Genomic DNA, 26271 nt, shown 5'->3' with positions numbered 1-26271 from the left:
GTGATAATTATTTTATCACAGTACTCAGCAAGTGGTTTTCATTAAGACGCCAATCTACTATTTCCTGTTCTATTGGATATTTTTCTACTAGCATTCAGGACAAAAATGTGAACAATTCATGATAAATAAGTAACCCCAAATCAGTTAGATAAAATTAGGTACCATCCTCCACATTCCAGAGATAGAAGGTATTCTGGTACTGTACCAAAAACCATCCCCAGCCAAGCATATTGAGGTAAGCTCAGACATAGTACTGAAGTTCCAGAAACTGACTCTTGGAGGACTTTGTGCAACCCATGGATTAGAAATCACATTGTTTTAGTTATATTTTGTGGTTTTAAATGTTTATATGAATGTTTATATTGGACAGCACTATATAAATATTTTAAATCAATCTTCCCCAGTCTGGTGCCCTCCAGATGTAACTACAATTCCCACCAGCCCCAGCTAGGATGGGGCATGGCATGGTGGGAGTTATAATCCAATCCAGGTTGGGGGAGGCTCCTTTGAGCAAACACCTACATCACAAAATTATAGAACTGTAGAGATCTAGTCCAACCCCCTGCAAAGCAGGAATCTCAAATAAAGCATGCATGAAAAATGGCTTTAAAACCTACAAGGAAGGAGAGTCCACCACTATCACATTGCCTCTCAAACTCCTCATATCCAGGCTAAACATCCCCACTCTCCTCAACCGTTCCTCATAAGGAGGATTTCCAGACCCCTGATCATCCGCATATGTTTCAGTTTGTCAATATCCTTCTTAAAATGTGATGCTCAGAACTGGACACAGGACTCCAGGTGTTGTCTAACTAAGGCAGAATAGAGTGAGACTATTACGTCCCTTGTTTAGGACACTCTACTCCAGCTGATGCAAAAAATAGCATTAGCTTTTTTGCTGCTGCATCTCACTGTTGACTCATGTTAAATCTGTGGTATACAGTGGTACCTCAGATTACATACGCTTCAGGTTACAGATTCCGATAACCCAGAAATAGTGCTTCAAGTTAAGAACTTTGCTTCAGGATAAGAACAGAAATCGGGCTCCGGTGGCGTGGCGGCAACATGGAGGCCCCATTAGCTAAAGTGGTGCTTCAGGTTAAGAACAGTTTCAGGTTAAGTAGGGACCTCCGGAACGAATTAAGTACTTAACCACTGTACTAAGAACCCTAGATCCTTTTCATATGTACTACTGGCAAGCCAGGTGTCCACCATCTTATATTTGTGCAGCTGGTTCTTCCTGCCTAAGTGTAGAACCCTATTGAAATTCATTTTGTTAGTTTCAGCCTAGCTTTCCAGTCTGTTAATATTATGAGGGACTTTGTCAAAAGTCTTACTGAAATCAAAATACACTAGAACCACAGCATTCCCCTGATCCAATAAGATTGTAACTTTACCGAAAAAAGAAATGAGAGTAGTCTCATCTAGCATGACTTGTTTTGGAGAAACTAATGCTGGGTCTTAGTAATCACAGCATCCTTTTCTAATTTCTCATAGACTGACCCTTTAATTATCTCCTCTAGGACTTTTCCTTGTATTGACGTCAAGCTGACCAGTCAGTAGTTACCTGGGTCCCCCCCCCCCCCATTTCTGAGTATGTTTCTGAGCACAATTTGAAGTGTTGGTGCTGACCTCTAAAGCCTGAAATGGCCTCGGACCAGTATACCTGAAGGAGCATTTCCAGCCCTAACCTCTCCCCGCCCCCCCCCCGAGAAGTGAAGTTACAGGGAACCAGGCAGAGGGCTTTCTTGGCAGTGGCGCCCTCCCTGTGGAACACCCTCCCTTCAGATGTCAAGGAGATAAAGAACTACACACTTTTAGAAGACATCTGTGAAGATGGGGACAACATTTGCTCACCTCCAGTCTGCAGGGACCTCACCTGTTCTCCAAGCATTATCAAAGGTTATATACAGTGGCTCAGATATTATATCTGCAAGCTCCTTTAGTACCCTTAGGTGCAGCTCATTAGACCCTGGAGATCTGAAATCAATTAAAGTAGCTAGTTGTTTCCCTACCAGCTCTTTTCCTATCTAGCTTCCCTAACTGGTTGCTATTCAGGATTTCCTGACTGCCATAAAAATTGTAGGGCTCTTTCTGGGAAATACAGATGTGACATACGGATTTATTTTTTTGGTTTGCACTGTCCTGGAGACAGATAGGAATATGGTGAATGTAATGATTTATCTTTCCCAGGGATAAATCATTATCTAGAGAAGGTCCAGATTTTTGCAGTCTATCTGTAGGGACAGATCAGTTATTATCAAGAGATTCAACTAAGTTCCAGAAAGCTCTAAGGGATCTACTGAAAGATACTGATGACTGCTCTGTTGATAGCCTACTCAGCCACTGGAATAGGAGACTGACTTTGGCCACGAAACATCTCCAAACAAACCTCAACAGCATCCCAATCTCTGTGGAGACCCTGGTGAGAAGGGAGGCAATCTTAGAGCAGATGGCAGAAGGTTTGGGGGGTATCAGAGCCAAGTGAAGGGCAATTCAGCTGGCAATGGTGAGAAGAAATAAGTGCTTAGGCTTTTGGTCACCAATGTTTCTACTTACCTAGTTTTGTCTGTTTTTTTAAATGTCATTAAAAAAATAATAAAAGCTCAGTTTGATGAGTAAGAAGTCCAAAGCACAGATCTCATCCACTCTTATAATAGTTTTCAAATATTCACAGCGTAATTGTATGTCATTTAGGTAAATATACAGTGCCCAAAATACAAACCGGAGAGATTGTTTACCAGGAAGTTGTCAATCAGTATGATGATTGGCAACTATAATAAGGGGTACACTCAACAAAATACTCCGATTCAGTTTTTATGATGTACAATTACACTATTTGCAAGTCCAGTGGAAATTTACAGCGGTCATAGTGTTTATCATCAACATCCCATTTTATCATAATCATGACCTCGCTCTGAAATATTATTACACTCAGCATATATTTTCTCTGAATGCAAGCTGTATGCAGTTTTACCAGCCCTTATTATTTCATGGCCATCATTTTGCTATTTGCTAATTGGTACCTTTCAAAGGCCTGCAGGCAGAAAGAAATCTTAGTTACCTGGACCTCCCACATTCAAATGTTTCTATGTTTTCTGCATCCATTAGGTCCACAAACCCAGTTTTCCTATATAACATAAACCAGTTCTAGCATAATAATTTCATGCATTTATCTTCAGTTTAATCCTGAAGATAACTGAAGCTGTGTCACATTCTACATGGTATTTCACTGATGTTTGTACCAACACAGCTAAATTATGAAAGGGAGATGCTGCTTTCAAATGTGTGGGGAACTGCACCAGGGAACCATGACTCCCCATGTATTTCTGTGTGTTCGGATGCCGCTCACATCTGATGCATGGAAAACTCCATACCAAAGATGCTCTGAAATGCTAGATGCTATTAATTTAAGAATTTTCTGCATACTGACCAGTCAACTTCCCCCCACCCCCACCAAGTTCCCCTCCCTAGGAAGTCATCCTATTAGAATATAGGGAAAGGGCCTCTTGGATGTCATACTTACAATCCAAATTCAATGCGAAGCATACAGTTTCAATGGACATTAGACAGGCCAGATGTGAAGCTGGCTGGTTCAACAGGGAAGGGCTGTGGAGTACGGCCTAAGGTCCCTAAGACATTTGAGATATTCATAGAATCATATTTTATCTAGTTCTTAAAGGCATCATAAAACTCCTGTGATAGGAAACTAAACAACTAAACAACTACTCTACCAACACACTAAACACACCATATTCCTTCTCCCCCCTCCAGTTTCCATGGTGGTATGATAAACTAGTATCCCACTCTCTCTTAAGAGTGGTAAAATAAAATCAACACAATATATTGTCAGAAATCAAAATGGTGTTATGATATATCTAGGGTAAGAAACTAACAGCACACAGACAATATGTTCTCCACATGCTATTTTGCCTGCTTTTCTCTCACTTAGGTTCCTGCAATTAATTGCAAAAAGCTTCACTTTCGTGACAATGTAACTTGATGAGATCATACGAAGAGGCTGGCAATTTCTGCTATACCTTCTTGTGGAAAACAGACCTGTCCACCTCTTAACACGGTGTCATCCTAGATAGGCCCTGCATGTGTATATAAATGTGGACACCTCACTATTGCGAAAAGGTCCATAACAATATTTTTAAAAGGGAAATGCCACTAGAGATACCAAACATTTAACGACCCAACAGAATGAACTTAGTATGGTGTACAACCATGGCTGAGTTATGACTGGCAGAATTGTTGCCTGGATCACTGACTGGAAACTTACCATTGGAGCGGTGAATACACGTGTGCTGGTTATCACTTAGGAAAAAGCCTTCTTTGCACTGGCATTCATAGCTTCCCATAGTATTGACACAGATCTGCTGGCAGCCACCATTGTTATCCAGACATTCGTCAACATCTAAAGAAAGGTATTTTGATAAGGGCTGTTAGCAAACATGGAGAAAGAGTATGTCTATAGTCAGAATCCAGCAAATCACCATCCTGGCCCAATTCAGATATAACAACCTTGGTTTGATAAAGTGAGTGAGAACAAGTGCTGTGCCCAAGTGCCTCCGACCTTCTCTTCCATGTCATAATGCAAAACATTGTGGTTTGTCAAATGACAGTTTCACACTACATGGCAAGTGGGAAATCATGCAGCCTTTTTTGTTGTTGTTCTTCAATACAAAGGCAGAATCAGATCAAAACATGGCTGCTTAGGGAGGAGCCCCAATTAATCTTCTGATCTTGGAGAACCAAAAATTCACCAGGTCTTGAGCAGAAGGTTTGAGAGATTGTTTTGTAAGATAAGCAGACTTAGGGTTGGTGGGTGAGGCCTAAGGACTCTGATAAATTTGAAGGCATATAGATAGGCATCTTCAAGTAATACATAAAGTAATGATTCTTTTTGAAATTCGGGGCCTTCCCTTTCTCCCAGACATCTTCCACCTTTAACTCAGAACTACAGTGCTGCTACAATTTGTAAAATGGAAATAGCAATGACTTTTCTCACAGATTAAAAATGTGTTATTGGATTAGACCACAATCCCACCTAGTTCTTCACTGTGCTTTCAGCACTGCAAATGGAACAGAACTTGGTATTTACAAGCTGGGCATGAAGATGATGTTCCCAGAGCCACACCAGCTCTTCTATTAAAAAACTATTTGCATGACTTCTGTGTTTGGTCAGGAAGGGGATGGCAGGATGGAGAAGATACCATGAAGAGCCGTTGTCCACTAACACATTCCCCTCCTAAGCCCCCAAAGTGCCACATTTACTGAAGAAGTCCAGGTTTGTAGTACAAATGCATAGCTATGCATGACCAATCCTAACACAGGAGGAAGGCCTAAACTGATAATTTAATTTTTCCCTATTTTAAGATGATTTTAAAAACCAATTAAATCTCAAACCCAATGCTGGCCTCTCTAGATTTTGATTAACTACATTGGGGTGGCCTTTTAAATTAAGTGTTAAATTAAGTGTCTTCTTTTTATCAAACAACGCTTAAACTTGGGGTGGATTTGACCATCCATGAGCTGCTCTCAGAACCATGTATTTCACTTACACAACCTGGAATAACCTTTGGAAAGCAAAGTTCCATGGTATGTTAAAAGCCGTAGCAATTGCTTATCCAATGTAAAGTGCATTGAATTTACTAGCCTGAAATTATCTGTCATCGTCACAATAATGTAATTGGGTACTCATCTCTTTTCACAGTCCTAACCCCAAGCCTTTCAAATTTAGGCAATTTAAGTTCACTTAGGGAGGCTATTTGAGGAAGCAAATTGTTTTCTGTATCATTCAGGCACTGGCTAAAAAGGCATAGGTATTGCTGAAGCACTTTAAAAATCAATACATAAATGGAAGCATCTTTTTACAGATACTGACACCGCCCTAAGTAATGAAAAACCTTGTTCCTGCCATTTTGCAGACTGTAAAAGCTGTTCAGTCTGTCTGCTTAGCATCCACTTGAATTACATCCAGCTTCTTACAACAATGTTTGCCACAACTCAATCATAAAAATAAAAATCTAAATAAAACTTAATCAAGTTGAAACTAGAGGGGTCAGCTTTATTGCACTCAGGTCCTCTTTGACGGCTTCCTAAAGGCATGTGGTTCGCCCGTTTGGAGAACAAATGGGTCTTTCACCTGATGCAGAAGGGCTCTGTTTATGTTCTGAGTTGCACCCTTACTCTGCAGCATGCTTCCCCAAACTGGTGCCCTCCAGATGTGTTGGCGTTTTAGTTTCTAGTTCCCCATCCAGCCAAGGCTACATAAACAGAAACCTGTTTTTATTTGTGTTTGGCCACTATCTGGATCAAGGCACGGAACCCAAGATTTGTCTTCTGTTTCAGCAAGGTAATATTTTGACTTTTAAAACAACTACTGCTTGCAGTGTTGGGTTTAGTATTTCTGGCAAAGCCCTTATTAGCCACTTATTTCCTTTTAGTTTCAACTGAGTAATAATATTTGGAAAATAGTAAATGAGACAATGTGGTATCAAACAGTGGAGAAGGACTTGTTTACAGGCTTAAAGTAGTTAATAATGGTCGATTGTCCCCAAATGACCTCTAAAACTTCTGATGGTTTTCTGAGCAAGTGCCAAGTTTAAAAGATTACTTTTAAAAGTTGTAAAGCCTAATTCGTGTTCATATCATTAAAGTTCTCCATGGCTTGCCCACACATCCCTAGCAATTTTGCTCAGTCCTTCAACACCACTCCTGGCAAGGTGACTGAAAGTCTCCTGCTCCCTAAATACTCCACTCTTTCTTTCTTTCTTCCTTCCTTCCTTCCTTCCTTCCTTCCTTCCTTCCTTCCTTCCTTCCTTCTTCTGAGGACTAGAACTGCTTCTGAGAGAGAACACCTGATCTTTAAGGTAGAAGGTAACTTATTACTTCAACTATATATAAAGATGTGACAGGCTGAAACACAATAGTGAATGCACAGCTTTTCTTAGACTTCAGTTGCTAAAAATCAGTTGTGTCACTTCAGGTTCTAGAGTAGGTGGTAAAATGCTTAACTCAGTTTCGGTTACTTCCCTCTCATTCCTTTACTTAGTTATGACAGGGTGTGACAGGTTTTAGTGATTGCCTTAAGGAAATATCTAATTAAAAGGTATCTCATAAAGCCACCATTAGGATTACTATTTTTGAAGTCAGTGAAACAGGAGGGAGCAGGGGAACCATTCCTGTTTATAATCGGAGACCATCCAGCTGACATTGTCTTGCCTCACCTGAGGCCCAGCTGGTGCACCTGGCTTCTCCCTGTCTACTCTTGGAAGACCTGTAAGGAAGGGAGTTTGGGAAATAAGATGGCAGCATGGGCTGCTAGACGTCCCCCTCTAGCTGGGTGGGCTCTGGAGAACGAGAAGAGAAACACACTTGCAAGGCTTGATTTGGAGAATCTTTCTTGCAATGGGACACAGCCTGCCTGGGAGCCTTTAACACAGTGGGATGAGGTGTGAACCTGTGGTTTTATTTTTAATCTAAGCAAATAGAGGGAGCATGGACGGGGAGCTGCTGGCTCTCCAGATCTTGTTAGACTCCAGTTCTTGCTGGCACAACCAATGACCAAGGATTATGGGAGCTGGACTCCAGCCACACTTGGAGGGCCACAGGTCATGCTCTGATTTAGAGGCTTCTGGTGCTTCTTATGCGCAGCAAACAGCTTATCTAGCCACCCCCACCACTACCTGATGTTTAATGACTGTTGGGATTCTCTCGTACATCTAGAAATGTCATTTGCTAATAACTTGCTTAGAGATTGGGTACTTCAGACTTTCAGGAACACTCCCGGGTCATTTATGCACTGCACATTTTCTGTAATAAAATCATCAACAGGGAAGCACGGCCAAAGGGTGAAATGTCAGTGACAAGGGCACATCTCCAAACTTCCCCAAACATTATCCTGGGAGTCCCAACCACACTGAATTGACCAGGGATGCACACAGCAGTGTTTATGTGTGTTTGTCATCCATATTTTGAAATTTAAACATGCTTTCAAAAACACCATAGCTGAGGCAACCATGAGTCTAGTCAGTCACACTTAGGTTGTAATGTGGGATTCTCATCAATCAGGTTTAATGCATCAGAAACAAAGTATTGTACAGAAGGAGAATTAAGCAAGAGGCCTCTTTTTTTCATTTCCTCTTACAAATATTTTATGTTTATACAACACACAAATCTTTCCCAAAGTTGTTTGGTTTTTGTTAACAACATTCCGTGTTTTAACACAGGGGGGAAAACCCAAGTTGAGCTGTTGGATAATAAAAAGACAAACAAACACCAGCAACAGAAACATTCATTTGGGGTTCTTATAACCCACACGTTGCACACAGCTGTCCGAAGAAAGAAGAAAAACAAAGCAAAAAAAAATCAAAATGGAAGAAAAAAGCTTTGCTCTCTTTAATCACAGCAGTGATTATGCAATGTTAAATCAATTAATGCTACAACTTGTTGACATTTCACATCTGGTAGTTTACGAAATGATTTCCTACAAAACTGTAAATCTTCTCTCAATTGATGTTTTGGAAATTATTGCAATGCTTCACTTTAAAAGTGCCAGAAGTCAGGTAAAGCCTATTTTGTGAAAGGTTTTGAAGCAGCAAATAACATTCCCATGTACAGATGTGAAATGCACATAAACTACAGTAATGAAGACAAAGTTACCAGCAGTTGATGTGCTGCTAAAAGAATACTAAAGTTTCTTAGGTTTTTTTGTTTAACCATATATTTGTATGGTCATAGTGCTGCTGTTGCAATTCCTCAGGCTCTGACAAGACAGCGGATCCTACCCTACCTGTTAAAACCAATGGTTTTTAGCATACTTAGCAATCTAAACCTCCCACGAATGTTATGTTACTGCAGTGCCTAACCTGGCAGTCTTCAGATGTCTCACATTACAGCTCTCAACAGAACTCCCACCATCCCTAGTTAGCATGGCCAATGGCCAAGAATGATGGCAGTTGTGGTCCAAAATATATGTGTGGTGTCAGGTTGGAAAAGGCTGTTTTAGACTAAGACCCTTGGCCTTTTTCATGCTCTACCACACTATGCACATCAATAGTGCTGAATAAATAATGAAAATGTTTGCATCAATCAATTCTTATACTGCAGTGACAACAATGCAACAACAGAATACTCTTGCTCTTTATAAGCAGAGAATTAAAAAAAAATCATATTAAGGACTGACCGGAACTGCCGATTTGGAAATAACACCCTGGTCCTATGCATGGTTACTCAATGGAGCTTTCTCTCTAACAAATATGCACAAGACTGCAGCCATGTAGTCCAATCCTTTACATGTTCGCTTGTGCAGCCCAAGGACATCAATTAAACCTACATCAAATGATTGCACCCCGAAAATAAATCTGAGAAACCAGTATTGAAGAGCTATTGTTTTTTTTCTACTTCAACAGATCGTGCTGATTTTATGAAGGCATTTTTAAGTCTTTCCATTTACGTGTAAAATAAGAAGGCTTAACATATTTTGCACTGGAGTCCCCAATGCTCAGCTGATATTTGACCTCACCGGTGGAAAGGAATGATGGGAAATGTCAGCATGTACGTACCCAAACACACACACACACACACACACACACACTCCCCAAAGTGTGAGAGGAAGGAGGGAAAATCAATTAATCAATAAGTCAATGAAAAAGAAAATCAAACAAAAGAGAACATCTGGACAAACATGCTACTAGCTTGTAAGAAAACAAAGTATTTCCCTCATGCCCAGGAACAGAAAGTTTATTTCACCACTGGTTTCAAATTAAGTCTTAAAGAAACCCGTGTTTCATGAGGCTAAATATTAATCTTGTGTCCACTGAACTGAACTTAAAATAATAATCTTCACGAAGAACTACTGCAATTTCAAGTGATTACAATGCTAAAAGCAATTATATTTAACCAGATGAGAATCTCACCATAGTTTAAATTCCCCACTGTGTCGTTTCTTGTTATATTTCAGAAATTCCTCAATAAAAATGTCAAATAGAAAATGAGTTGAGTTCCTCTAAGGACAGACTTGGAACTCTTCCAATATAAATGTGTAGCCAAGGAATCTCAACCAAAAAGGGCAGAAAGAAAGCTTGCTCATTTAGAGTACAAAGAAAAAAGATTTAAATAGGAAAGAGGGGGTAGATGACCCATCAATCTCATCTTCTCTAACCCATACTCCTCTTATTAAAATGGAGAAAGCATTTCAAATTTCTTATGAACTATGGTTTAAAAGAGCATTCTTCAATCTTTTCAAAACCTGGGACTCACCAACACATGCATGTGGAGACCCATATCTTTACAAAATATAATAATAATAATAATAATAATAATAATAATAATAATAATACGCTGCCTATCTGACTGGGTTTCCCCAGACACTCTGGGCAGCTTCCAACAAAAATAAAAGCATAATAAAACATCAAACATTAAAAACCTCCTGATACAGGGCTGCCCTCAGGTGTCTTCTAAAAGTCAGATAATTGTTTCTTTCCTTGACATTTGATGGGAGGGCGTTCCACAGGGCAGGCGCCACCACTGAGAAGGCCCTTGGCCTGCTTCCCTGTAACTTCACTTCTCGCAGGGAGGGAACTGCCTGAATAATGCTGCATTTCCCTCGAGAGGTTGTGGGCTCTCCTTCCTTGGAGGTTTTTAAGCAGAGGTTGGATGGCCATCTGTCAGGGATGATCTAGGTGAGATTCCTGCATAGCAGGGGTTTGAATGAGATGACCCTCAGAATCCCTTCCAACTCTACAATTTTACAATTCTACAATTACTGCTTGTTCCAGTTGTCATGTTCACAAACTAAATGAATGTTTTATGTTTCATGATCTGTGGTCTAGCTGGATCGTAAGGTACAATGTGTCTCACTCTAAATCTTATGCATAAAGGTAAACTGGGTAATACTATGAAGGACAGTCCTGCTACTACCTAAGTCAGCAGGTGATGGTAGAAGAAACCTTAGAAAAACAATCTGGGCTCCATGGAGGAAAGCCTCTGAGAGAGCGATCCCGGGAATATAATAATTTGGTGGCAATATAACAATTTCGAGTGTATATGATTTTAATGGTGTCTCTGAAATATTTTACACATCACTTGGGAAGACAGGCGAACTAATATCAGTGTACTGGAAGAAGCAAAGACAGTGGCGTAGCGTGGGTTGTCAGCACCCGGGGCAAGGCAAGTAATTTGTGCCCCCTAACCCGTGGATTTGTGCCCCCAACCCTGTGGATTTGCGCCCCCTAACCCTAACCCCCAGATGTTGCGCCCGGTGCGGCCAGCCCCCCCTGCACCCCCCACGCTACGCCACTGAGCAAAGATCACCAGTGTTGAAGCAATGATTCTTCAACATCAACTTCATTGGACTGGTCATGTTGTGCGGGTGCCTGATGATCGTCTTCCAAAGCAACTACTCTATTCCGAGCTTAAAAATGGAAAGTGTAATGCTGATGGTCAACAAAATAGATTTAAAGACTGTCTCAAGGCAAAATGTAGTATAAACACCGACAACTGGGAAACACTGGCCTGCGAGTGCTCCAGTTGGAAAACAGCCTTTACCAAAGGTGTCATGGGCTTTGAAGACACTCAAACTCGGGACACAAGGGAGAAACGTGCTAAGAGGAAGGCACGCTTGGCAAATCTACATCGTGATCAACTCCCTCCCGGAAACCAATGTCCCCACGGTGGAAGGATGTGTGGACCCAGAATAGGCCTCCACAGTCACTTACGGACTCATTGTTAAAACCGTGTTTATGGAGGACAATCTTACTCAGCTACGAGTGATCGCCAAAGAAGAAGAAGAAATAAGAAGATGATTTTAATGTATGGGAAATAACATTGTGAGAGTGGGATTGCAATTTAGTAGTGTGAGATGTAACATCTGTGAAATAAGGAAATAAAATAATAAGTGAAGTCTTGAATCACCTAGGGGCATAGTAAACAGAACTTTTAAAGAAAGGGGTTTAGAATATATGCATTCTGGTATTTATTGTTTTGTTTCATTGGGTTTCACAAGTAAGCAGGAAGATATTTCAAGTCAAAGTGGGTTTGAAGGATAGAATCAGGACTGGGATGAAGGAGAACTGAACAGAATTGGGAGGTCTAAGCACCAATGTGCTGCATATGGACTCAAGAGTCCCTTCTCTGCCCACATTGTCATGAGATGGTTTCCAACCTAACAAACAGGGGAAGCCTTTTTGAAGCTTTTCCTCCAGTTTTGAGACAGCAGGCAACGAATTCATATTTAACTCCCAGAGAAAGACTGTAAATAGTAGCAGTGAAACTGAATAGCAGTTGGTCAAGATCTCCAGGAAATCTAAGCTCCTCCACCCCTTAATGAAACGGACAATAGGATTTAAATTCCTTTCCAGTTTCCCTCTATGGTAAAAAGGGGGCAACTTGGTGAAAGTGGGTGGAGAAGGTTGTCAGTTTCACTTGCAGCCTATGTATATGGAGGTAATGTGAGCTAAGCGGTTTATGTGCATGTCCATTCATTGTGCATATTTACCAGGCCTCATGAAAATGTGCATGTGATCTGTCCATAAAGAGGGAATTTTGTAGAGTTTTCTATACATACTCTTCAACAGGCCATGGGGCATGTAAATATTTCAGCCACATTTTCTACATTCTCTGCTCAATTCCAATAATTTCCAAGAGGCCATATTATGCACATTCTTTTGGGATTGTGCATATTCTCCAACAGACCTCAGGTACTGTTCATAGTTCAGCTAAGGTTTTCAGTCTCTAGGCAGCAACTTTTCAAAGATAAATAAAGATTCCTCCACAGGCAAACCAAAGAGGAAGAAACCAAAAAAATATGGATGAGCCCAGGAAGTAGTTTTTACACATCTCTAACCATGACTAATAAATTTAATATATCTGACTGAAACCCACATTTAAAAATATTGAGCTTATCAGGTCTTCAATCATCTTCATTAATATTTCAATCAATGTGGTTTGTAAGGACACTGATAACATTTTGTAGAATATATATGCATCCATTCACAACATTAATAATTAGATACATACATTTCAATGGAGATGTAGAAAATCACTCTTTACTTTTACCATTGTAGATAAAACCAGCAAAGATTGAGATCACTGAACACGTGCAAAATGACTAAAAACAGGATTTTATTCTCTCTTAAGTAAACAGCAACTTGATAATACTGAAGGTTGCTGAACCACCTTTCCCCCCCTTTTCCCTTACAATTCTATATGTTTCAGGGAAATGACATAAACTCTAACACTTTTAAAAAGAACAGTTCTACTTGCTTAATAGTTGTGCTTGCTTCTGTGATAAATGAAATTTAAAAGCTCCCATCATAAGTTGGACATGGATGGGTTCTGCAGTTCCTCTAAACAAATATTTGCTTAAAAATGTAAACAAAGCAAATAATGCAAAACTGAAAGAATTATACAAAATCTACTCCAGAAATCCCTTCTTTGCCTCCAGTCACACTGAGTGCAGATTGACATCTTGAGGAACCTTTGGCGACAGAGTGGGAAGGAATCAGTGAGAGATACACACCCTCAGAAAAATGGAAGCACCTACTAGTTGCACAGGAATATTTTTGGCTCCAAGCCAATGTTCTGTGCCATCCTATTTTAAAGCCCAAAACCTTTTGGTAATTGAAGGTATCATTACAGAAAATATCTAGCAGTCAGGGAAAGAGGAGGGCAATTTCCAGCTAGAACTAGATAGCTGTCCTTTACATATATTACCCTACAATTGCACAACCAGGGTTGGTGATGCTAGAACATTTGCATGACTTTTAAGTGGAGCAATGAGCTGCAGGGTTGTACGCAAGCAGATACCACAGAAGGTAGACAGCAGGCATGCCTAACAGAAGTAGTTGCCAAAATACTCTAAATTACTATTCAGTAGTATTCTGTTTTAATAAACAGATACCATTCATATAAACCAAGTCACCTCCTCTGTGCTTGAAAGTACCTTGCAAGCAGAATGACATGAGGAAGATGCTTCAGTATGCAGTATCAGCTGAAGGTCAGCCAGTAAATTATCTTGATCTCTTTCCCGGCCTTATAGCTACATCATTGCTGGCTTTGTCTGTATACTGAATCCCGCTGAGCAGGTGAGGGGCTGACCAAGCAATTTTGCTTTCACAATAACTCACCAAGGCAGTTGTGTCCATCATGAGCCAACATGAACCCATCATAACACGTGCATCTGTAGTTGCCAGGAATGTTGATGCATTCGTGTACACAGCCTCCATTGTAGAAGTCATTTTCACACTCATCAATGTCTGAAAAAAGAAGAGAAAAACCCACAATTCTGATTAGAAAAAAGAAAAATGGGGAGGGGAGTGCATGACAAACATCATTTTATGCAGGGAAAAATAAAATCCTAACCCACTTGACCATCATCTTCATTTGGCTACTTGAAAAAGAGTGTTGTGGGAACACTTCCTTGAAAACCATGGCTTACATTTTAGATAACAAGCTCCTCAGGTTTTCTAAAATGTACATTGAAGGCTCTGTGTGTGTGTGTGTGTGTGTGTGTGTGTTTAGCTATTTATCTGCAGAAGTCACGCAGCCAATGTTTTTATTTTCTTTCTCTAGAACCAGCCAAGTAACATGGGACTTTACAGAGTAACCAAACATAAAGAAAGATGCCTGACCTTAACTAAATGTCAGTAGGTAGATGACAAAACAAAGGGAAAGGAGACGCAAGTGGGAAATAAGTAAATAAATGCAGTTATATACACACAGAGAAGCTGCCATGCTAACTCAATGACCCTTGATGGTCAAGTGGGTTAGGATTCAGTGGACATTCCTGTCTGTAGGCCTCTGCCACCTTAACGGTCTGCTGCTGAAGCACAGCAAATGCTACTGCCAGGGGCGGATCTGTTGGGGCTGTAAGCCAGCCCATTCCCATTCCCTAGAGAAGAGCCGAATGTGGACACCATAGGTGTGCCAGCGTGGAGCCAATGCAGCAAAACCAACGGGCAAGTAGCAGGGCTTTGTATGCAGATGTGGTTCCACAATTCCACTTGGGTTGCCCTGCCTGGCTTCCTTACTCATTAGGAAGAGGATTTATTATGCTTTGATACAGGCTTCATGGAAAAGTCAGGTTTTGAGTAAAGTTCCGAAGGAATAGCATCACATAGGTACTTTGGGTAGAAGTTTTAAGCACAAAGGAAAAGAGGAAAGATGCAGAGTCCCAATAATGAAATGCGGGTGGTGCTGTGATCTAAACCACTGAGCCTCTTGGGCTTGTTGATCGGAAGGTCGGCGGTCTGAATCCCTACGATGGGGTGAGCTCCTGTTGCTCGGTCCCTGCTCCTGCCAACCTAGCAATTCAAAAGCACAACAAAGTGCAAGTAGATAAACAGGTACCGCTCCGGCGGGAAGGTAAACGGTGTTTCCATGCATTGCTCTGGTTTTGCCAGAAGCGGCTGTGTCATGCTGGCCACATGACCCGGAAAAACTGTCTGCAAAGCAGACAAACGCCCCCAGCAACTAAAGGGAGATGAGCACCACAATCCCAGAGTCGTTCGTGACTTGACTTAACTGTCAAGGGTCTTTTACCTTTAATAAACGGAGCGGGGGGGGTTGTATTTTCATTGTTAAGTAAGAATGTTCTTTTAAAAATTACTGTGCAAATAATTCCCAAACGAAAAACCCTGAAGATGTTGACTGCAGATGCTGAAACTCCTAAAAGAAATTAGGTGGATAAGGTGGGAAACAAAATGGAACCTACCAAAATATAGCCATTATAACATGTCATTCCATTATCACATGCTGCTTACAGATATGGGCTGGAGAAGTATAAATTCATGTGTTTTTGAACTTTATGCACATTAAGGACGCTTTATGGTTACAATGGAGTCATACATAAGAATAAAGAACAATAACTTTAAACAACAGTCTAGACACCCCTACCCTAAGAATTGTATCTGAGCTTGCCTGATGACAGACCTTCAAACCTGAGCTGTATTTGGACAGAATATATGTTTTTCTTTCATAGTATGCCTTTTTACAATTGGATCTGGAACTAATTTGGGAAGCATAAATTGCAATTGACTTTCAATAATTTATGTTCTTGAACCTCTATAGAAATACAGCCATCAGGAAGCTGTCTGCCTGCATAAATCTTAAACATCTTTTCATCTAAATCAGCTATCCAATTGCAAAACGTAGCACTTGGGGAAATCATATACAGCACAGTTTGGATACTAAAATGGCTCAAAATGTAATGTTTTCATTGCTGATATGTCAGTAGTTGCCTACATGGAAATATTTATTCAGACATCTGAAGGGAATAGATATGCCTGTATAATGTTAAAAGAACACAACTTGAACTACATGATCTATCGGTAAAGAAGTATTGGAGAGGAAATAAAGCAAGGTTGCTTAAAGATTTGGAAATGTTCTATCAACATGTGGCAATTCATAATCCATATTTTTGTAATGCTTATCTCAGAACACATCAGAATGTTGTGTGTTTTCTTTAAAACAATAATAATTAGGGCTATCATTCTGTCCCATAAATTTTAGTTGATAAATCATTTTAACTGATTGATTTGTTATGCATACATAACATGAATAAAAAATGATTCTGAGGGGAGAAAGCACATTTTTCTGTCTTAAAGATAACGCATGCATGAGTCAAAATAAATATATTCTTCTAAGAGGCATTCTGCCTTGTGTGAGACAGAAGGAGGAACGCTTCAACCAAGTACGATTGTATATATTGGTAAATATGTGTATTAAAAGCAAAGAAATTTGTTTTTAATATCTGCTGCCTAATTAAAGCCCTTTTTATTAAATCAAAATGTTTTAATCAATGTATTTATTTCTTCAGCTAAACTTTGCCAGTTTGGAATTAACAGACTGTAGCTAACAGCTTATTTACTCATAATAAGATGATTGTGGCTAAAACTTACATATTTCAAAAGCACATAGTGCGTTACATAATTTAACTCTGTAAGTCTTATTATAACCACGTGAAGTAGGTCAGTATTATTATCCCCAAATTCCAAATTAGGTGTCAGGGCTAAGGGAACAGTGCCTTGCCTAAGGCAATCGATGCATTTATATTTGAGATTTAAACAAGCACTTTGCAGCTCATATTTTATGCTGTTACAATACAACGAGTCTCAGAACCATGTAAGCAATTAAATGTACAATTAAAATGTTTTCAAAGTATTCCTAAACTGAGCTATATGAAGGTTAACTAGCATATGGTTGGCTCTCCTCTGACAATAAAAGAGTGCATTAACTGACTGCAATGTTCTCAGCACTAGATGTTTCAGAAATAAAACATGTCTAAATGCAAAGCAATACCTGGCTTGGAAGTGGTTCATTCACATTTAGTTGTGAAGTGGGCAACTGCGTGAAGTGTGACTTTCCTCTACCTGCTCACAGTTCATGTGTATTTCAGAATGGGAAGAAACTCTGCAAATGGTCAACTTTCCATTGTTTTATATATGTATTATGCAGCACTTGCTGAGAATGTTGCAAGCAGTTAGTGAACTCCTTTATGGTCAGTGTGGTAGATTTTAACCGAGTCAAATGCTTAAACTAATTCAGTGATTAATAGATTAAATTTAAATAGCAATACGTACAATGAGGCCATCAGTACAGTCAAAAGACTATCAATATCTTTTGAGATACTGGAAGTACGTAATAATTCATCATTTAACAAGCAGATGTTACAGTAATACTGTATTCCAGAAACAATATAACAGAGCTGTATTGTTTGGGGGAGCAGCAGTATTGGGGCGCAAAAATGATAAACCGTTCAGCAAATGCTGCTGTACCTGAGAACATAGAAGAAAGGACTTTCACATAATGGTATTTAGATCGAGCCACTAGACTAGATCTATTTCTTTGGAAAGGTTTTATTTAAGTTAACTTTCTCTGGCTTCAGAGTTAAATGAAAATTACTGACATTTAACAATGGAATGATGAAAGAACTCAATAGCCTCAATTTACAAACAGTGCATAAGATCTCATCCTGATTTGTTTTCCTTTTTTTAAGGTCTATTAAAATCTACAGGTGGGGACAATCTGTTCTTCATAGTTGGTGATGGAATTAATTTATGGTGTAAAGGAAGAATATTTGCAGAATCAACTAACAATTTGAGTTTTCTGTGTTTATTCTAAAAAATAAACAATGATAGTGGGGTTGGTGAGAAAACAAATGAGCCCTCAAATTTGCACTCACTGATCAAGCCAGGCTCCCATCTATCTGCTAAACCTTTGGTTAATTAATCAAATGATTAAACCATTATAAACTTGACCCCCATTTATAAGAACATTATTTGGGGTAAAGTGTTAGCGCCAAAGCGGCATAACAGAATACTCCTCTCCATTTGCCAACATTTAGTAATTCTTCAAGCATAAATCAATATCACTGAGGTCTGATGTCCACATTTCAGGGGAAAAAATCAGAACACAGGGATGCTTGAGCATTATGGTGTTTGCATTTGCATTGTGTGATACAAGCAAAGTTGGAAAAACATTACAGGGACTTGGAACATTTCCTGCTGGCCTTCTCTAACAATACACAAAGTAAGAAACCAATCTTTTCTCCTTGTCCTGAGTGCTAGAGGACCTGAGGACGGGAAGGTCAGGGACAGTCAGAGTCAGAGCACCCAATAATGATCACCAAATCCCACTTGTGAATTGCAGCCTAAATGGTCTTTCCCCCCCAGGATGAGGGGAATCCAAACATCAAAAGATATTTGAATCGCATGATCATTTGTGGCATTAAAGAATGGTTTTGCCAAATTAAAGACTGCCATTTCTCTCTACTTCTGCTCTCTACCTAACCCCAAAACTTGTGTGTTTCATTTAAAGTTTGGGACCTTTAATTTCCCAGAAATGAGGAGCAGCCATTGCTTCTTTATCCAGCAATCCTAGGTGTGTAACCTGTTGCCTCTGAAACCTGGGAAAGACTTGCTCAGGTTGAAGTCTGCCTATTTTTTGTACCTTCCCACATCCCCTCACTCCAAGGATAGGCAACCTAAGGCCCGGGGGCCAGATCCGGCCCAATCGCCTTCTTAATCCGGCAGGCGGATGGTCTGGGAATCAGTGTGTTTTTACATGAGTAAAAGGTAAAGGTAAAGGTACCCCTGCCTGTACGGGCCAGTCTTGACAGACTCTAGGGTTGCGCGCCCATCTCGCTTAAGAGGCCGGGGGCCAGCACTGTCCGCAGACACTTCCGGGTCACGTGGCCAGCGTGACGAAGCTGCTCTGGCGAGCCGGCACCAGCGCAGCACACGGAACGCCGTTTACCTTCCTGCTAGAAAGCGGTACCTATTTATCTACTTGCACTTAATTGTGCTTTCGAACTGCTAGGTGGGCAGGAGCTGGGACCGAACGACGGGAGCTCACCCCGCCCCGGGGATTCGAACCACCGACCATGCGATCGACAAGTCCTAGGCGCTGAGGTTTTACCCACAGTGCCACCCGCGTCCTTTTTACATGAGTAGAATGTGTCTTTTTATTTAAAATGCATTTCTGGGTTATTTGTGGGGCCTGCCTGGTGTTTTTACATGAGAAGAATGTGTGCTTTTATTTTAAATGTATCTCTGGGTTATTTGTGGGGCATAGGAATTGGTTCATCCCCCCCAATATAGTCCGGCCCCCCACAAGATTTGAGGGACAGTGGACTGGCTCCCTGCTCAGAACATTTGCTGACCCCTGCCTCACTTCCTACTCTGTGTAACATCTTTCCAGTTAAGAGTTCTAGAGACCTCAAAAACAATTAACGGTATTGCGTGTCGAGGTCCCCAGGTCCACCCCAATAACTCACACATCACACAGAAATTTCTGTTTAAGATTTTTGGCATAATTTTGGCCACAACTTTATTAAAATACAAATTTGTGGATTATGGAGTTGAGTGGTTTTTGTACTTTCCCCAGATCTATAATCATCCTTTTTTGCAATGGGGTGACCAGAACTTAATTTTCTTACAGAAGAGACTCTACTGCCTCTCATGTCAATTACCTTACTGGGGATTTTAAGCAGATTTTCCCTTAACTACAAAGATGAACAAAATACAGACAACAAAAAACAGGCAACCTTGAGTATATCCAAATTTCCTGAACCTCTGTAGCAGTCAGTATATCCTGGCAGACTAAGCAGTCACTCTCAACTTGACAAATAGAGTTTATCATTTCCTCTTATTTATTGATGTACTAAATGCGAGAGTCCCTCCCCCTTCAGACATAAACAAGGTACTGGCATGATATCGAGGTTAATTTGATTTTCCATGAAACAAAGAAACCCAGGCACGAACCCACTGATTCCCCTTCCTTCCAGTGCTCAAGAAAGAGGCCTATATATCAAACATGGCCTTTGTTAAGATGAATGCATTTTGCCTCTAAACGCTGTGGCCTTGCAACTGACATGATTTTTTATTATTATTATAAAGAAATCAATTAGAGACCCGCCACATGCCTCTTTCTTTTTATTGCCTTCCAGTTGTCATGATGCTTTCAAGATGCTAGTGCCCGAGGAAACTGTAAAAAATTTAAAGGCCTAAGGACTGTTTCTATAGACAAGGTCAAGGGTGAGCAATGGGAATGGGAGAGTCGGAGAAGGGAAACCTGGCGTTCATTAGGGCAAGCGGAAAAGGCACAAGTGCAACAGCTTCCCAGGGCTTGAATTGCTTTGATAAAAGGAGGTTGAAGAGGAGGAGGAGGAGGAGGAGGAGGAGGAGGAAGAAGAAGACGATTCTGCTAATTAACAGAAGAAGAAGAAGAAGAAGAAGAAGAAGAAGAAGAAGAAGACGATTCTGCTAATTAACAGAAGAAGAAGAAGAAGACGACGATTCTGCTAATTAACAGAAGAAGAAGAAGAAGAAGAAGAAGAAGAAGAAGAAGAAGAAGAAGATGATTCTGCTAATTAACATGGCAACGCTGCGATACTGTGTTGCCATCACTTGCAAATGGTCCCTGCTCAGAATGCTACAAACTGTACTTTGGGTGGCAGAAGGATGTATTTGGGGAGCTCCATCGATGGTCCAGACAGAGAGGCAAAGCATAAAACAGGCACACCCAACCCCCAAGAGACTGCGATCTACCCATTGTCATTGCCAGGAGTTGCTGAGCTGTCTTTAGGGGAGGGTACAGTAATGGAGCACAAAGGTGATCACTAACTTGATACCGTGACTGATCAAAGACACCCCTGCGATTGACCGGTAGATCGCGAATGAACTGTTGGACATGCCTGGCCTATAAGAAACTCATGGCACCCAAAATGGTTGGGACTTGTTTTTGGAAGCTTCCTGAAGGATCCACTGGAGAAGGCTGGTATAGCAAGCTATGTTGGGGCATCTGAACTGACACAAAAGTTACACTGTGCCAGGGGTCAAATAAAAGAAGACACTGCTGTGCCTTATACTGTACTTCAATTTAGGTTGTGTTAGAAAAGGAGGCATAAATGTCCCAGGAGGTAAATATGACCCTGTCAAAAGGCCAGGCACATTTCTAAATAAGGACTGTTTTGCTTTGTGTACTAACCTTTTGTGAACTCGTTTTTGTTTTTGTTTTTTGTTTTTTTTAATAATATTTATTAAAGTTTCATAAATATTACAAAAATGAAAAAGAAAAAGAAAATAAGAAAAATACAAAATACAGAAAAATAAAAACAATTAAAAACATTTCAATCTTTCTATGTCTTGTCTTTCATTTACTTGTTTCCCTGACCTCCTCACACCTCCCTTTTTTGTATTCTAATTCAATTAGCAGTTTCAGCCAATCCTTTCCATTTTTGCTTTTTTATCTTAATAATTTATCTTAATATATTGTAACTTTACATTCTCACCTATTCATAATCCAATTTTACCTAATTCTATAACATTACTGCTAAAACCACATAACTTCATTCCCGCATCCTTCTAACATTCCTTAATTTTACAGTGTTTCTGTAAGTAGTCTTTAAATTTCTTCCAATCTTCTTCCACCGACTCTTCTCCCTGGTCTCGGATTCTGCCAGTCATTTCCGCCAGTTCCATGTACTCCATCACCTTCATCTGCCATTCTTCCAGGGTTGTGAACTCGTTTTTGTGATTACTATTATTATTATTATTATTATTATTATTACTTCTGTAGTTCTGAAAGGTTATCCAATACAAGACAAGCTGTGCATTTCAAGGCCCTTTGGCCCGTTCTTTCCTTGTGTGAGTTTGTGTTTACAAACACAGCTGCCGGCTGAGGAGACCAAGGCATCCAATGAGGGCAGCTTCCCTTCCCATGCTTCATTGCAGCCAGCCTCAAATAAACCTTTTTTTTAAAAAAAAAAAATTACTGATTTTATTTTTTTCCATTTATGATTATCATATGCACAATTATTTTAACAGTTTTGCTAATTTTATTGCGTAAATTCCTTAGAAAGATTCATGACTAAGTGGCATATGAATTTTTCAAAACTAAGGAAGCAGATAAGCCATGGTAGCTTATGGGTTGATTTCATAGTTTTTAAGGTGCCACAGAACCTTCGTTGCTTTTCCTGCTTTCTCTCCACATTCTTCCCACATGTGTGACTGGCAAGATATTTAATTAATTAACTGACCAAATTTATATTCCACTTGATTGTAATAAAACAGTTTACACAAGAGTTATAAAAATTATGCATAAAAACAGTTAAGAACAAACATATATGGATAATTAAAATCAACAGCAAAAGAGTAAAAAACAGAAAGGAAAAGCATTTCTTTTTAAAGAACAATTCTAGTGAAGGTTTTTAACATGTTGAGCACTAAATTCCAACACATTTATAAAAAGATAATAAAAAGCAATATATCAAAAAGGAAGAATAATAAAGAGAAGGAAAATATAAAATAGAATACAGTACTCATAATTCTTACAAAACAAAATTATATAAAAAAGAGAAAGAGAAAAAAGAACAGAGGAAAAATAACTAAAAGAATAGAAAAATAGATAAAAGAACTACTGCCTCCCTATGCCTAAAGGAAAACAATTTCCAAGCCCAACTCCCCAATATTAAATGTTAGGAATTTTCCTGAAACACAGGATATAAAATTATACATCAAAAAAAAAAAATCAAACAAGATGCCCAACTCTGTTGATAAGCAAAGATGATTTTTGAGGGAGATCCTGAGGGGTATCTGTAAAAGAGGGCTGGACCATTCAGCATCAGTAATGGATGGCAGATAGTGTCTTACTTCAAGAGCAACACTTAAATTTTCCCCACAGGAATTAATGGCAAACACTCAACAACAACAACAACAACAACAACAACCACCACCACCTTAGGTTACTTAGGTTAGAGAAAGGAAGGGGGTAGGGTACAATCAAGGACAATGTGGCTAATCCTTTAACCTAACATGGAGATCAACTCAGTCTCTAACTGCATAAGCCCTTGAGATGGTTTACAACAGAGGCCACCAACTTTTGGAGGCCAGTAGGCACATGGATTGCAAATGGAGGAGCTGTTGTGGGTGCCACACACACCAGGACACACTGAAACCTATTACTTTGGCTACAATAGGATGTGGTTCTCAAGCCAAACACTAGCAGAGGAAGGGGAGGGGACCCTGTGTGCCTCTGGAAAAGTTTCTGTGGGCACACATGTGCCCACAGCCCCATTTTGGCAACCCCCTGGCTTCCAACAATAAAGTAACATAAAATCATTACTGTATAATATTTAAAAACAAAGAGCACCAATTATTTAAAAGTCAATATAGTTTACAACAACAACAAAATCAAACCACATTACAGGCCCAAACCTGGTGGAATAAGCAGGAAGAAAGTAGAGATTGACAGCTGCTGAGGAAGAGGAGTCCACAAGTCAGGTGCCAAAGCAAAGAAGGCTCTCCTCTTCTCAGCAAATGCCAATCTGAGGGTGAAACTAGACATGAAATAAAATGTGCATTTCCAGTTAAGGGGTGGATTAAACTGTTCCTTCCCCTTCCTTCATCTAGAGCTGGCCTTTCCTTTGTGGAAAACAATTATCAGCCATTCTATCTGATGCTATGTGTGCCCTTGTCTTGTGGTTCCAGACAGAGAAACCAGTAGGAGAACACTTCAATCTCCCAGGACATTCTATACAAGATCTCAAAGTAGCTGTTCTATTACAAAGGAATTTCAGAAATAGACTGGAAAGAGAAGCTGCTGAATTGCAACTTATTACCAAACTTAAAACCATGGAGAGACCTGGTCTGAACAAAGACATTGGATTCTTATCTCATTATACATGACAAAGCCATTTTTCACCTTCTCACCCCTTGCTTTTTCCTGTAAGACCTATTGCAGTCGTTAAGAGTCGTCAACAGGCTCATCACAGCTATCTGCCAATCACCCATTCCCACCACCCTTCTGAGTAATACCCCTCCCCACCTTCTCACTATATAGAAGGGTCTGGTGACTTCTGTTTCAGTGTATCTGAAGAAGTGTGCATGCACACGAAAGCTCATACCTAGAACTAACTTAGTTGGTCTTTAAGGTGCTACTGGAAGGAATTTTTTTTCTTTTATTTTGTTTTTATTTTATCTATATTTCATTAATGCAGGGTCAATCAAATGCTGCCATAGACTTTATGCCACTGTTGTGATTTCGTAAATATCTCTTATATTTTCCCCATTTTTGCACGAATGCTTGCCTAACATACCAACAGATGCCAACAAAGCTACAGCATGCCCTGAGAGCTGGCTAATGCTATCCATCACCTTTTCTGGACATAATGGTCAGTGTTCCACCTCCATACATCATCCCACAAATAGTGGTCTCAGCCCCTCCCTCTTGCAGAAGCATATGGCCTGTGTTTTATGCTCTACTGTACCTGAGCATCAGTACCCAACAGAGGATCATCTTAAGTTATCCAGGTTAGACAAAAGTCAAGAAAAATGGCAAATCACTCCAGCATAATCACCCCAGTATTCAGCACATGAAGGATGTTGCTAAAATGTGTATTATCTGTAACTCTGGAAGGCAAAATTATATTTGTTGAAATGCTTTAGTGCATTTTATTGTCGTACTGTATTTTATATAGGATCATTTTACATAGGACCATCACTTTATATAGGATCATCTGTGGTGAGAGATGCAATATGAACCCCACAACAACAAAAATATTACTTTAAAAATGCATCTGACTGAACCCTGTTTATTGCTTGATTCCTGTTTTTATGATAGTTTTTTCTTGCTTGTATTTTTATATACCACTCAGAGAACTTTAAACACAAAGCAGTTTAAAAAGTTTTTTTGATAATAATAACTAAATAAAACTGCTACTCTGTCCTGCTACTGATTGGTACCCTAACCACATATATAGGGAGATAACTTCTGATTACTTCAACCATACTGATTTACACACTTATTTTCCTACAAGAAAAACTGAAGTAACCTTAAATTCCAAACAGGGCTTCATGCTTCAGTGTTTCTAACAAAAAAGCTCTGTTTCGATGTTCATGTTCATTCAACAGAAAACCTGAAAGTGTAATAGACTAAGCTTGAAGGGATGGGCTAGTAGTTGCACGAAAACATTCTTCTCCCCCTGCATCCCTGTAAGGTAGAATTTAACAGAGGAGCTGCAAAAGGGAAATGAACATTCACCAATAACTGTACAGTACTTTATTCCTAGCTACAGCTTTCCTCCCTTACTCTGCAATGTTCTTTGTACCGCCGTGTTCATTTGCATTTGACTTCCCAAACAACAGTAGTTTACACTGTCATTAACTTGTGCAGCTAAGTACTTTGTCTCTATACTGTTTGCACTGCTGCTTCAGAGGGGATTAAACTACTGCTGTTCTTCTTAGCCAGTATTCCTATTATCAGAGTTAGAGCAAAGCTATCTCATATTTTCTTGCAAGGGAAGGCCTTTATGCACCACACGCCCTACAAAATCCTAAAATAAAATAAAAACAAACCATACTCTTATAGAGCATTATACACAATTGTTTTTTGCAATTAACACTTAATATTCTAATGCAGTTGCATCGCCTCTATCAAGCTCTCTAAGCCAGAGGGTTTTTAAAGGACTTCCTCAATTCCAGCATTTCACAGATGAAGAGAGGGACACTTGAATAATGGTGCCACTCTGTACTCTCACAACAAGGACCAAGTTGCACTTCTTCCTTATTTGGTTTCAGAATTGCCTGCAAAATCAGTCTTTTTCAGCTGCTTCTGGATTGACCACTTAGGAATTTTGTTAGGTAATATTTGAAGTGTATGAATGCTGTTATCTTACTTTCTATTGTTGCTAATAACTCTGATTTTAATATGTTTAAAGTTTATCTCTGATGTAAGCTACTTTGAGCGCTAGGAAATGGCATACTA

General features: G+C 39.8%; 1 protein-coding gene across 4 annotated transcripts in view; it reads right to left on the bottom strand.

The window, feature by feature from the left end:
* SCUBE1 (signal peptide, CUB domain and EGF like domain containing 1) overlaps positions 1-26271 on the bottom strand; it is a 194978-nt gene that overhangs the window by 148459 nt on the left and 20248 nt on the right. For 3 of the 4 annotated variants that reach the window (XM_081860942.1, XM_081860943.1, XM_081860944.1), the window contains exons 3-4: positions 14136-14264; positions 4286-4420 (exon numbers count right to left, since the gene is read on the bottom strand). In XM_081860942.1, coding sequence (XP_081717068.1) covers positions 4286-4420; positions 14136-14264 — 264 coding nt within the window. Of the gene's footprint in view, positions 1-4285; positions 4421-14135; positions 14265-18833; positions 18887-26271 lie in introns of those variants that run through there. The other variant, XM_081860945.1, reaches the window with a different exon arrangement.

The sequence above is a fragment of the Podarcis erhardii genome (genome assembly GCF_964252035.2).
Source record: "Podarcis erhardii genome assembly, chromosome: 5".
Classification (NCBI taxonomy): Eukaryota; Metazoa; Chordata; class Lepidosauria; order Squamata; family Lacertidae; genus Podarcis; species Podarcis erhardii.
Note: the sequence above shows the minus strand (reverse complement) of the source record. Positions and strands in the feature narration are given on the sequence as shown.